The sequence below is a fragment of the Lissotriton vulgaris genome, chromosome 6, assembly GCF_964263255.1.
Source record: "Lissotriton vulgaris chromosome 6, aLisVul1.2, whole genome shotgun sequence".
NCBI classification, from domain to species: domain Eukaryota; kingdom Metazoa; phylum Chordata; class Amphibia; order Caudata; family Salamandridae; genus Lissotriton; species Lissotriton vulgaris.
Window position 1 is genome coordinate 1773598211 of NC_141694.1, and position 13670 is coordinate 1773611880.

The 13670-nt window shown below is 43.8% G+C and overlaps 1 protein-coding gene across 3 annotated transcripts in view; it reads left to right on the forward strand.

Moving 5' to 3' along the window:
• Positions 1-13670, forward strand: part of EFR3B (EFR3 homolog B) — a 1036998-nt gene that overhangs the window by 963513 nt on the left and 59815 nt on the right. For all 3 annotated transcript variants that reach the window (XM_086928032.1, XM_086928030.1, XM_086928031.1), the window contains exon 19: positions 11669-11760. In XM_086928032.1, coding sequence (XP_086784158.1) covers positions 11669-11760 — 92 coding nt within the window. The remainder of the gene's footprint in view (positions 1-11668; positions 11761-13670) is intronic.

Below are 13670 nucleotides of genomic sequence, written 5' to 3' on the forward strand. Positions count from 1 at the left end.
CTGTCATTGTCCAACGGCCAGGTTCTACACCCGAACCCAAACTCACTTCAATTGGCAGCATGGCTCCTGAGATTTAGACATTTCTGATGAATGTAGGAATATCTTAGCTCAGGCACGGGCTCCTAGCACGAACAGGACTTATAAAGCAAAGTGGAAACGTTTCTATTTATGGTGTCAGCGAGAAGGAGTTCACCCTTTTTCGTCAGCTTTGCTTTAACTCTTGCCATATATCTTGTCATTAGCACATGCGGGCCTTGCCCATTCTGCCATCAAAGTCCACCTAGCTGCAATCTCCAGATATAGAAGGACAAGGTCGGGTCCTTCTCTTTTGTCGGCAAGAGTCATTCAACAATTCTTGAAAGGACTATTTAGAGTGTTTCCGCCAATCCGGCCTCCACCCCCTGTATGGCATCTAAACGTGGTATTGGCTCAAATAATGAGACCTACGTTTGAGCCAATCCATAAGTCTGACTTAAAATTCTTGTCATGGAAGGTGGCTCTTCTCCTCGCTCTTACCTCCGCAAGGAGAGTGGGGGAACTACAAGCTCTGACCATCAAGGAACCTTTTTTGCAGTTCAAAAATGATACCTTGATCCTTTGAATGAACCCAAAATTTATTCTGACGGTTCCTACGGACTTTCATCTAAATGAACCGGAAGTCCTACATTCTTTCTTTCCTCGGCCTTCGACTCTGGCTGAGAGGACACTTCATTCTCTAGACGTCCAAAGATGTTTAAAATTCTATCTTCAACGCACTGCTGGTTTTAGAAAATCACTTCAACTGTTTGTGGCTTTTGGGGCCCCACGAAAGGGGTTTCCTCTATCAAAACAAGGGATTTCTAGATGGATCTTTAGTGCAATCGGTTTCTGCCACCAGGCGGCGGGGAAGCTGCTGGAAGGACAGGTTAAAGCACACTCCACGAGATCTACATCATCTTCGACGGTGCTGTTTGCAGGAGTATCGATTAAATACATCTGCAGAGCGGCCACCTGGAGCAGTGCCCACTCCTTCACAAGGCACTACTGCCTGGACTCCTCTGCTAGGGGAGATGCTGCTGTTGGTCAAGCAGTCCTGAGGAATCTTTTCCAGTGAGCCATGAGCTTTCCTTTCTACCCTCCTTCCTGTTCTTTCACATTTCGTTATTTATGCTGTTATCTAACCATCTTATGACAGTATGTTGACTTCATAGCATATTGTATGGTGTTAATTTTACAATTGGTGAACAAAATGTGCTAAGCATGCTAACTGCTATCTATTCTGATACAAGCTATGGGAATCTATGAAAGTTCCAATACTGGAGTAAGAATCAAGTTACTTACCTGTAACTTTGGTTCTCTAGTATTGGTAACTTTCATAGATTCCCATGCGCCCACCCACCTCCCCTAGAAAAGCTCACCCTTTTTGGAGATGCTATTATAGCTATGCAACGGCTACGAAAATCTGAGGCTCTGAGCTCTCTCAGGAAGGTTCCAGAGGGTGAGGCTGATCTGATTGGTTGGTACTCTATTTGGGTCTTTTTACATAAGCTACAAAATAATAGGCCTAATTTTTTCTTCTTTTGTACCTCTTATGGTTTATCTACCTATGTATATGTAAGTATGTATGTATATATATATATATATATATATATATATATATATATATATATGTTACCGAGGCTCCCATTCCGACGACGGGGAATGATACAAGCTATGGGAATCTATGAAAGTTACCAATACTGGAGAACCAAAGTTACAGGTAAGTAACTTGATTCATATGTGTTGTGGCAATAATATTGCAGCAAGCAAAGAGCTAAAGACTTGCTTTAAGGCCTTATTACTAGTTGGTCGGACTTGAACTCCCATGTGGAATTGCACAATTGAGCCTGATTTTACCACCCAGAAAATCCAGTAAAACTGGTTGGGGCTTCGGTTGCAGTAGCAGTCATGAATCAGCATCCAACCCAGTGTTCCTCACTTCCCTCCTCTACCCTTGCTACCCCTATCTTTTAACACTACCACACATAATCATGCCAACATGAAAGTACAGAAACTAAAACGGAACTTAAGGATTGCCTCAGAAAAAAATAACTTTCAAAAATAGAGGGTCATTTCTTGCCCCTTGCCACTCTCAAGAGTTTTTCAGATGAGGCTTTACAGGATCAGATACGGGTCAGATACAATACGCGGCAGCTCATGGTCGACGGGAAATTAATGAAGGAAAAAACTCCAGTCAGTTAGAAGCCCTTGCACAAATGGAGGTTCTGAAGCTTTGTCTCATTCTTTCAATGGAACACTCAAGGTTCTTGGTTTGTATGGCTTTACCGCTGTGGTTGTTGGTCAGTTTTCAGATATAATTTACAGGAACCCCATAAACGGCAATTTGAGGACCTTATGATCAAGCCCCAGCATATCACTGACTAATATTTACCAATTTTTCTTCATCATAAAGCAGTAGCTGAGACTGTTTTCTGTATTTTCTATTCTTTCTGGGGACTACAGCTCTAGAACTATCAGGTTTTCTGGGACTTGTGGCGACAGCAACAGGTAGACATGCTGTTTGCTGGAGGCAAAATATCTCACTATCTGTGACTTTTGCTACTCGACCTATCAAGTGTATTCCAGGGCAGGACACTTGTACAAAAGTTAATAGTTGTTCTGCTTTTTCTGTAGATTTTTTTCTTTGTCGCATAGCTTTGACCTGTGGGGAGATGATCCCACTGTGTGAATCTTTTACTATGGCATCACAAACAAATTCTGATAGATTTGGGTCTGTTCTGTAGAAGTTCCACTCCAAACTCATTCCAAATTCCATGATGGCACATGCCTTGTTTTCCTATCAGGAGATAGGGTTTGAACTATTTGCTACATGAAAAGATCATGTATATGCTTCGTAGAGCTACCCGTTCATTAATCTGAAAACTTGTTTGACCTGGTGTCTATAAGAACAGTAGCCCTATCATCTGGCTATTCTTCACCTAGATTGGACATTATGGTTGTAATTCTTTTGCCAGGAAAGTTCCAGACAAGACAAGAAAATTAAACTGTAAATATTTCTCTTAAGTGGTACTTTCAGCCAATGAATTGTTCATGGACTAGCCGGTGACTTAATTAAAGTAGTAGTTTGAATATCAAATTGTTGCTTCCCGGACACACCGGAAGCAGCTGTGTGCTCACTTGACCTCCTGTCTACAGGAGAGAAGACAATGGATCTTTGGTCCTTATGCTCTGGGTACGTTGAGAAGTTTGCTTGGCTCAGTCCAGTCATTATCGGTGCTTCCAAGGTCTTAAGAGCTCCTCACTGGCGGCAAACTCCCCTGAGCGGAGCAGAGTGCAGGGCTGGAAAATCCGCTGGCGAAGCTTGGGAGCTTGGAAAAGAGGAAGGATTTTAAACAGAAGGTTATTTTTATGCCTGTCATCTGAAGGAAATATCACTGTCCTGAAGAAGGTGTGACTAGCCTTAAATCTATTCCTATGCAATACACAGAGTGTTTCTTTTCTTAATCTCCCAAACAAAAATTCTATTAACATTTTTCATGTGATATCAGTTCCTACCTAGACCATGTGTAAAAAGGCCTTAGTCAGAGAAGGTTGTGTCACAATGCTCTCATATCCCTTTTTGCCCCAGTATTAGAACTTTCATAGATTCCCATAGCTTGTATCATTCCCCGTTGTCGGAATGGGAGCCTCAGTAAATAGAAAATACCATAGTAGTAGGTACAAAAGAGAAAGAAAGGCTTAGGCCTCTTCTCATTTTGTAGCATATCCACCTCTTTTTGTAAAAGAGACCAAAAACGTGCAACAACCAATCATAATAGCCTCACCCCATAGAACCCTCCTGAGAGAGCCTCAGATTTTCTACCGCACGTTGTGCTAAAGGATCTCCACTGAGCTCTGCTCAGATTTCTCTTCAACTTTTGGATTTCAACTGTATTCTCTTCAGGAAGCTGTTTACCCTTTTTTTCATCATCAGACATGGAGAGAAAAAAAGGCCTTTTTAGAGCTGGCGCTACCTGCTGTAAAAGGAGGCGTTCGGTGAATGACCCTCATAAAGATGGCATTTATTGCATGTATCCGGACCACAAGTTCTAGGTAAGATAAACATAAGGGTCCGTGAGGGCCGTCTTTTTACCTGGTTCCAGAAGCTAAAATCTAGAACAGATCCAGTGTCTAGTGTCATCTGCTGTGTCTTCTTGAAGATCTGAGAAGGAATACGATCTCACCCTGTTTCTTGTGAGTAGCGCACTCCAAACGCCTTCAAAAGACCTCCATTGGGTCTTACAGGCACAGTCCAACTAAATCTCCTCAATGAGGTGTAAAGGAGAGGAAGGGACTTACAAAGGAAATTCCTCAAAAAGCCTCTAAAAAGACCTCCCGGGGGTCTGACAGGCGCAGTCCACCTGAATCTCCTCACCGAGGTGTAAAGGAGAGGAAGGGACTTATAACAGGAGAAACTGGTGTGAGGGAGTCTGGCTAAAACCTCCTTTCTTCCTTGTGAGGAACGACAGGGAAAAAAAAGTCTCCATGGTCGACGAAGATGACAGCATTGTCGACGACGATGGCAGTGTCGATGACGACACCGTCGACGACGATGGCAGTGTAGACGACGACACCATCGACGACGATGGCGGTGTCGATGACGATGGCAGTGTCAACGACAGCGTCGACGACGATGGCAGTGTAGACGACGGCGTCGACGATGATGGCAGTGTAGACGACGATATGTACATCTACGTCAACCGTCAACGACAGTGTCGGCGGATATAAAAAAAAAAATCAGGGTTAACCCAAAATTACCATCTCACCTCCTGCAAGAAGAGGACTTGTATGAGGATGGTCCTTTCGGTTATGCCCATAGCCCTTCGGAGCTGCATGGTAAGTGCCACAAGAGATTCTAAAGAGGGGTATGAAAGTTTTATAATCCTCTCCAGGACTACCGTAGGGAGGATGATCTGTATGCCTCCCTCCTTGTTTTCGGGCTTGCAGTGTATGCTATCAGACTTTAAACTGAGGTTTCCAACATCAACTGCAGCTCCGGAAACGGGACTCATTGTGCTGCCCTCTGTGTCTTTCACACCCCGGGAACCACCACTGAAACTGCAAAGAATAGACGATCCTCCACAAACTACTCCTTTTATCCGTCAGGATGCTTTGGTTGATGACCAAGGGGATACGGGTCTTCCAGACCCGCAGGCGAAGTGGGATGCTTATTATATCTCTACTAGTTCTCCTTCACCGGTCCCGGGGGATTCTCCTCTAGGGGATATTGTTTTTTTTGTCCACAGTCTGATAGAAAGGACGGCCAAGAGGTTTTGATCTACCTGGGGATAGCTCTGCTTGCCTGGTAAGCCAGCCTAAACCGGGCTCTGCAATTTCTCAGGCGGCCCAGAGGAAGTATAAGAATCCTGCAGCACCACTTACAGCATCCCCAGATGAAGAGGGTAGGCTTCTGGATAACGCCGGAAAGAGGTTTTCCTCCATGTCTAGTTTTCTCGTCAGGGCACCCAACCCTTTGGCAATTCTTGGTCGGTATGATCATCAGATATGGGGAGATTGGTCCCCTTTTTCAGGACTAGTTGCCAGGGGATTCTAAGATGGAGGCAAAGAAGATTCTTCCTTAAGGAGAAAGATCATCTTCCGAGATAATCGAAGGTGCAATGGATATTGCAAACACGGCCTTTTGTTCTCTCTTCGTTGCCAAGGCTGGCTTCGTGGAAAGGCCCCCTTCCGTAGAGCTAAGGGCAGAGGACTTCCCTCCTACAGAAAAGGTTATCAACAACGCTTTTCTTCCTACTCACGAGCCTCTCAGTCTTACCGGACACTATATATTTAGCAACCGGTCTAATCGTCGCCTTTCTCTCACTAATTTTAGAGGACGACAAGGGCGCCAGGGGAAGGATTTCTCTAAGTGCCAATAGCGGCTTGCTGGCTCTTCCTACTGCTCCTGTGTCCCCGGTATCACCAGGGGGGCAGGATATTCCAATGCTTCTGAATCTGGCAACAGATAACATCAGATTGGTGGATTCTGATTGTAGTTCATGTTGGCTATTCTCTGGAATTCCAACATCAACCACCATCCAAAGCCCCGCGATCCACCAAATCAAGACCTCTTCATCTTCTACATCTAGAAGCCCATCAACTACTCATCAAAAGAGCGATGGAACAGGTTTCTCTCTCTCTCTCTCTCTCCCTGTCAACGGGGAGATGGTTTCTACTCCTGGTTCTTTCTGGTTCAAAAGGCCGTAGAGAAGTGACGTCCTATTTTAGATCTGAGGGAGCTCAACGCCTATCTCATCAAGCTCTCGTTTCGAATGGTCTCCTTACAGGTCATTCTGCTACTCCTCAAGCCTGGAGGTTACATGGCCACCCTGGACCTCGAGGACACATACTATCATGTCCCGATCCACTCAGCACATAGGAAGTTTTTTATGCTTTACAGTAGCCAAAAGCCACTTCCATTTCAAAGTCCTGCCTTTCGGACTCAGATCAATGCCGCGGATATTCATGGCCCCAATCGCAGCGTTTCTCCGAAAACAAATGCTAGAAGTGTTTCCTTATCTGGACGACTGGTTGGTGAAAGCACCGTCTTCTCAGACAGCATCGGAAGCAGTCGAAAGTTGTATTCAGCTCTTCAGTCATCTGGGGCTTCAACTCAAAAAGGAGATGTCAGTTTTCTGTCCTTCCAGGCCGGCCAAGTTTATGGGGGCTGTTCCGGACACAGCTTGTTGCAAAGCTTTTCCATCAGAGGAGAGACAGCACAAACTGATAACCTCCGCCCGTCGATTACAAGCAAGACGGTCTCTAACTGTTAGCCTTTACAAATCTCTTCTAGGATCGATCTTATCTTGCAATCCCTTAATTCCGTATTGCAGGCTACAAATGTGCCCGCTCCAAGAGCAGCTAGACTTGCAGTGGTGTCAAACAGAAGGCTTTGTTCGACTATAAAATCATCCTTACTCCTTTTATGAAAGAAGCGGCCAGCTGGTGGATGGTCACAGAAAACCTCACTCAGGGTCTCACCTTCACAGTCACTCCGGCTCCCCTGATACTTACCACATACACCTCTCTGGAAGGCTGGGCCTTCAAGTAAGCGGCCACGGGCGGCCCGAGCAACACCTTCTCCACATCAACCTTCTGGAGCTCAAGGTGATTCGTCTAGCTTTACAGGCTTTTCTTCCGAGAATACGGAACTCCACCGTCCAGACAACACGACAGCCATGCATTATGTGAACAAACAGGATGGAGCGAGCTCTCAACTTGTTTCAAAGGAGGCCCAGGAGATATGGGAATGGGCAATTCTCCAGAAAATCGCTCTCTCAGCAAAGCATCCGCCAGGTACCCTCAACGGGACAGCAGATGCATTGAGTCGTCTGAAATCGGTCTGTCACGAGTGGGAAGTGGATCAGGACACTCTCGACAGGGTTTCACACGTTAAGGCACTCCGTCCATAGACCTGTTTGCTACCCCAGACAACAGGAAATGCCTGTTCTATGAAAGCAGGGATCGCCATTGTGGCTTGTTGCGGATTGCTCTTTCGATGGCCTGGTCAGGCGCATTTGTTTACGCCTTTCCTCCAATTCCCCTGATTCCAAGGCTACTCCCGAAACTCAAGACAGAACCCTGCATAATGATTTAATTTCACCGGCGTGGCCCTGCCAATTCTGGTTCACAGAGCTTCTCCTGCTCTCTCAGGATCAGCCGGTTCACATACATCCCATTTCATCTCTATTGACAATGTCCCAGGGCCAGGTGGTGCATCCAGATCCGGGCTCTCTCCAGTTGACATCGTGGATCCTGAGCACTGAGAATTCCAGAGTTTAAATATCCCTCAGGAGTGTAAAGAAATTTTAGTTTAAGCCTGTGCACCAAGTACAAATAGGACCTATCGCGCAAAATGGAAATGTTTCTGCTTATGGTGTCACCGAGAAAACCTCAATCCGTTCTCTTCTGTTCCTCATCAGATATTGCCTTATCTCTGGCCAAGTCAGGCCTGGTACATTCCTCCATCATCAAGGTACACCTGGCGGCTATTTCTAGATTCAGGCGGACAGCGTTTGGTCCTTCTCTCTGGTCTGCTAGGATTGTCAAACAATTCCTGAAAAGGCTTTTTAGGGCTTTCCCTCCAGTTCGGCCTCCGCCCCCAATTCGACCTCTATTCGAGCCTACTCATAGAGTGTATCTGAAGTTTCTATCATGGAAGGTGGCCCTCCTTTTTAGCCTTCACGTCAGCTAGGATGGTTGGGGAACTGCAAGCTCTCACAATTATGGAACCTTTTCTTACAGTTCAAGAATGACACTCTAATTCTAAAACGAATCCGAAATTTATTCCAAAAGTCCTTTCGGATTTCCATTTGAATGAACCTGTAGTTCTAAAATCTTTTTTCCCTTGACTTACGTCTCCAGCGGAAAGGCCTCTTCATTCCTTGGATGTTCAGAGATGTCTGAAATTTTATCTTGAGCGCGCAAAGGATTTCAGGAAATCTTCACAACTCTTTGTTTTTAGTGATCTTCGAAAAGGTTGTCCCCTTTCAAAACAAGGAATCTCACGTTGGATTTCAAGTGCAATTCACTCTTGCCACCTAGCGGCGGGTAAGCCACTAGAAAGACATGTACGAGCTCACTCCTCAAGATCAGTTTCATCATCTGCTACTCTCTTCGCTGGGGTTCCTATCAAGGACATTTGTAGGGCAGCTATATGGAGCAGTGCCCACACTTTCACAAAGCACTACTGCTTGGACTCTTCCACAAGGAGTGAGGCGGCAGTTGGACAAGCGGTCCTGAGGAATATCTTCCAATGAGTGGTGAGCTTTCCCTTCTATCCCTCCTTCCTATGATTGCACATTTTGTATCTGAGAATGTTTACTGACTACTGTTTCAATGGCTTTTTTTGCTTCTTATAACAGTACAGTTTCAAATGTATTTTGATGCTTATGTCACAAAATGTGCTTTTATTGCTTACTGCTAGCTATTCTGATACAAGCTATGGGAATCTATGAAAGTTCCAATACTGGGGCAAGAAAACAAGTTACTTACCTGTAACTTTGGTTCCCCAGTATTGGTAACTTTCAAAGATTCCCATGCGGTCACCCTCCTCCACAGGGAAAGCTCAGCCTTCAGCAGATGTGGTTACTGTTACACAACGGCTACAGAAATCTGAGGCTCTGAGGCTCTCTCAGGAGGGTTCTATGGGGTGAGGCTATTCTGATTGGTTGTTGCAAGTTTTTGGACTCTTTTACAAACAGAGGTGGATATGCTACAAAATTAGATGAGGTCTAGGCCTTTCTTTCTCTTTTGTACCTAGTGCTATGGCATTTTCTATTTACAGAGGCTCCCATTCCGACGACTGGGAATGATACAAGCTATGGGAATCTATGAAAGTTACCAATACTGGGGAACCAAAGTTACAGGTAAGTAACTTGTTTTCTTCTTGTTGTCTTCATCAACCACTTGCATTCTTTTTTGTCCCTCTGTTTTAGTCATTCCTTTCGCTGCAGTTTCCTAGCTGGATTTCCTCGCCCGGAAGAGCTTTATGGCGTGCTCTTAATGAACCCCATTGCAGGCTAGTTTTAATGCCTTTCTTAACAACTTCTGCATCATTCATCCTATTCAGTCAAGAACTACCAACATTGTCCAGGAGATTTTTTATCTTTTGCGGCTTTTACTCCAAACTGGACTCTCTTGAGGAGATACTTGATACCTTTCACATGTATATTAAAATGCAGGCTGCCATGGTGGTTGCTTAGAGCAATCAAGAAGGAAACCAGAAAGCATAAAATCCAGCCCTTTAGAAAACAAAGGACAACTCTGACAAGGATAATATACTTTTAATTCATTCTAGAGTTTGCAGATACCCTGTCCTGCAGGCAACTGTGGGTCTTTGTGACGACCAAGCAGAGCACAATTGCAGAATCAATCTTTTGAAGAGAAAGGAACATTCTGGCCAAATCTGTTTTAAAAGTAGTACAATGTTTTGTGGGTGCTGCCGCCTGTGTGCACTAGTTGCACTTGTGGCAACTTTTAAGAAAAATGGTAAACCTCTGTACAGACCATTGGACTTGAACTACTACATTAGACCTGAATAAGATAAAGAGTTGGTCCATTTAACATTGAGGCTAATAAAAAGATAGGTCTCTGTGAATGTAAAAGAACTGCCAAAAAGAGTAACGCTATGGTGTTCACAAGACCCTTATGGAATTGTTTGTGGATACTGCTGCTTATCTATTTAACCATAAACCTGCTGCTGTGTTGAAGTATGCTTCACTGGATAACCCTTGCTGTATAATTTTCCAACATAGTTACCTTTAAAACTCGCGGTCCACTTATGTGTCATGTGTGGGTTGTCTTGAAAGACGCTGATAATTGGGATGCTCTGCTGATCACGTGGTAGACCAAAGTAGTTGGTATCTTGGATCTGAGATATCAGACTTCACTAATTTTCACTGACTGCTGGGGCTCCCACTCTTGTTGCGTTAATAATTTGAGGGCTGGTGATGTGGTTCCTCAGCCGCCATGCTTCATATGCTTTTTTTCAGCCAAATACTAAGCTTCTAATTTTTCAACTTTAGCTGATATTGTAGTTGCTGTGAGAGTCTAAGCTAAATTTTCTCCAAAGTTTTAAGCATTAACTTTACATTTAGTCTAGTAGCGAAGTAAATTAATATATTATTTTGCCCTCATGGTTGTATTTACATACTACATGTTTTTTTCCCAAGCCTTAATCCCCCATAAACGAAGCGCACCAATTTACTGATAAGCGATAATTGTCCAGAACAATTCGTACTAGTCCATAACCATTCTCCTGTGCCATATGTAGTGTAAAATCCAAATGTGAATTTTATAGTTGGTCTTCTTCTGGATATGGCATGTGAAGGGGCTACCCGTGTATCAGATATGTTGACAGAACTTTCATGTAGGGAAGATTCATCTGTTCAGATAGCCAATGATATTTTAAATGGAGCCAGTGGCATTTTCTTTCTTTAATTGTGCAACAGTGGGATTTAAATCATGTTTTAATGTAGACTCTATTTTAATGGCATCCTCTCCTTGGTTGGAAAAAGCTCTTTCACCTACACCAGATTAAGTCTACCTCTGTTGCTACAATATATAGTACGCTGATGACCATTGAAATGGCATACATGATTGTTAATCAAATATGATGGATGGTCCTCTGACCATTCTCCAGGAAATGGCAATTATTGTAGATTAAGTAGATATTATGGTTGTTTGGATTACTGAAATTTGGAATACCAATAAAAGTCACACTACTTTTGTCCTTCTAAACATGAAAAAATAGACTCCTACATGTACATTACTATCTAACCATACTGGCTTTTCTGTGATGTGGGCATTAATCTCTGCAAGACTGATTATCAACATACCTCCAGCCCAAGAAGAATCTTATCAGCGCCCAGCTTTAAAGATTACCATTTCATTTAGTCATTCAACAAAATGGCAAACAATAATGTAAACACAGTGCATTTGGGAACAAGTGTATCACGTTGACTGATAAAAATGTATTCTGGAACAAATCCTTGAAAAACGATCCAGCTTTCTTAGTTAGATGTATTATTAAATATTTTTATATTTTGAACAAAGCCTATATTCCTGTGCCTATGTTTTTTTGGTCAGGGTGCTTCTCCACTACTTAGTGAAGTGTATTTCATAATTTACTTGCTGGTTTGTTTACTAGATGAAGATCGTTTATCAAAGAGGAAAAGCATTGGTGACACAATTTCTCTGCAAGTTGAAGTGGAGTCAAGAAACAGTCCTGAGAAGGAGGAGGTATGCTGCATAATTTTTCACTTGAAACAATTTATTGTTTTTTCAGATGTACATTTTGGCAGAAATTGCAAACTGGGTGGTTCACCCATGCTGGTTTGGTTGTTCTACTCCAATTCGGTATGGAAACTGACTGAGCACTCTTCTTGAGTGTTGTCTCAAGCTCCAGCACCCACATATCTGAATGCATAAAGTAAAAATATTGGTAGCCCAGAGGAGATCCTCCAATATGATGCAAGGTCTGCGTCAAATATCTCACAAAGTGGGAGGCAAAAATGAATGCCTGAAGGAGGATGAAGAGACATTTAAATAACTTTGTGTAAACACAGCAAATGGCATGTACATATTACAGCTGAGGTATAGCTGAACCGCAAAGGATCAAGTGACAAGATTTCTGGTGGGGGAGGTGCAGAGGACAACCTAGGGAATAGCATTCGGAAGATCTTCACAGAAAAGAAGCTAGGAAACCCAAATTCCAGCCAGAAAATTTAGTTTTTCACTGATCAAAGAGCACAAGCTGTGCTTGTGATCCTTTGTAAAATATATCAGCCTTGTAAAAATGCTGTATGAATTACTAGAAATTGAATTCTGCCTAAATTCTTGAATGATAGACCTATCTACAATATCTACTTCGAAGGATGAATGATCAAGTTAGTCACGTGTCAAGGTTTCATATAGACCCAGGTGTTTAATCATGATCTATTAAATTGATTGTATGCTTTGATAAGGTCATTTTACCCCACTGTGTCTGCAAGTTTGCCCCAGTATTGGAAGTTTTATAGATTCCCATGCTTTGTATCATTCCCCGTCGTCGGAATGGGAGCCTCGGTAAATAGAAAATACCATAGTAGTAAGCACAAAGTGAAAAAATAGGCCTAGGCCTTATCTCATTTTGTAGCTTATCCACCTCTTTTTGTAAAAGAGACCAAACTTTTGCAGTAGCCAATCAGAGCAGCCTCACCCCATAGAACCTTCCTGAGAGAAGCTCAGAGCCTTAGATTTTCTACCGCACGTTGTGCAAGGGAGTCTCCATTGAGCTCTGCTCAGTTTCTTCAATTTCTAAACTACTTTTTCAACAACTTGGATTTCTTTCAGTCACGTCTGACAAGGAGAAAAAAGCCCTTTTTAGAGCCTATGCTGCCTGCTCCAAAAAGAGGTTGTTTGTCGAAGACAAACATATGGACTGTATATACTGTCTGTATCCGGACCATAAACCTACAAGCTGCCAGATTTGCAGGACCTTCTCATCGAAGACCTTGAGGGACAGGGAAGGACGTCTCCTCACATGGCTTCAGAAGATGAAGGATCGTAAAGACATTGTGTCTTCAGACAGTGAGGGCTCCTCGTCGGTGGTGTCATCTAAGAAGTCTCAGAAGAGGGGTAGGTCCCCCCCTTCTACTTCAGGCGAGTCCTTTCACAAGGCCTTACCAGGGACCTCTGATAGGTCTGACAGGCCTGCTTCCCTAAAAGCTCCTCACCACGGTGAAAAGGAGAGGCAGGGTAAGCCTGAGGAGTCGCAACCCTCAAAAAAGGTGAAAAAGGTTACTACTATCTCTTCACCTCCCTCTGAGAAGGATAGAGGGGTCAAGAAGCCTTCGACTTCAGCACAGGAGGTCATTTCGGACAAGAAACAGCGGTCGTCGACGGTGAAAAACACAGGTACTTCGACAACGTCTGTAAAAAAGGATATCTCTGTGAAAGTTGCCTCGTCGACGGGCTCGTCGACGACAGCTGCGTCGACGACGCCTGCACCGTCGACGGTATTCAAGACACCTGATGCCTGGTCGTCGTCGACGAAGATCACCTTCTCCACGTCGACGACGATGACAGCAAAGATGGTTTCGACGGCGATGACGACGACGAGGACGATGACGACCGTGTCGACGACTCCTGTTTCCATGATGCTGACGACG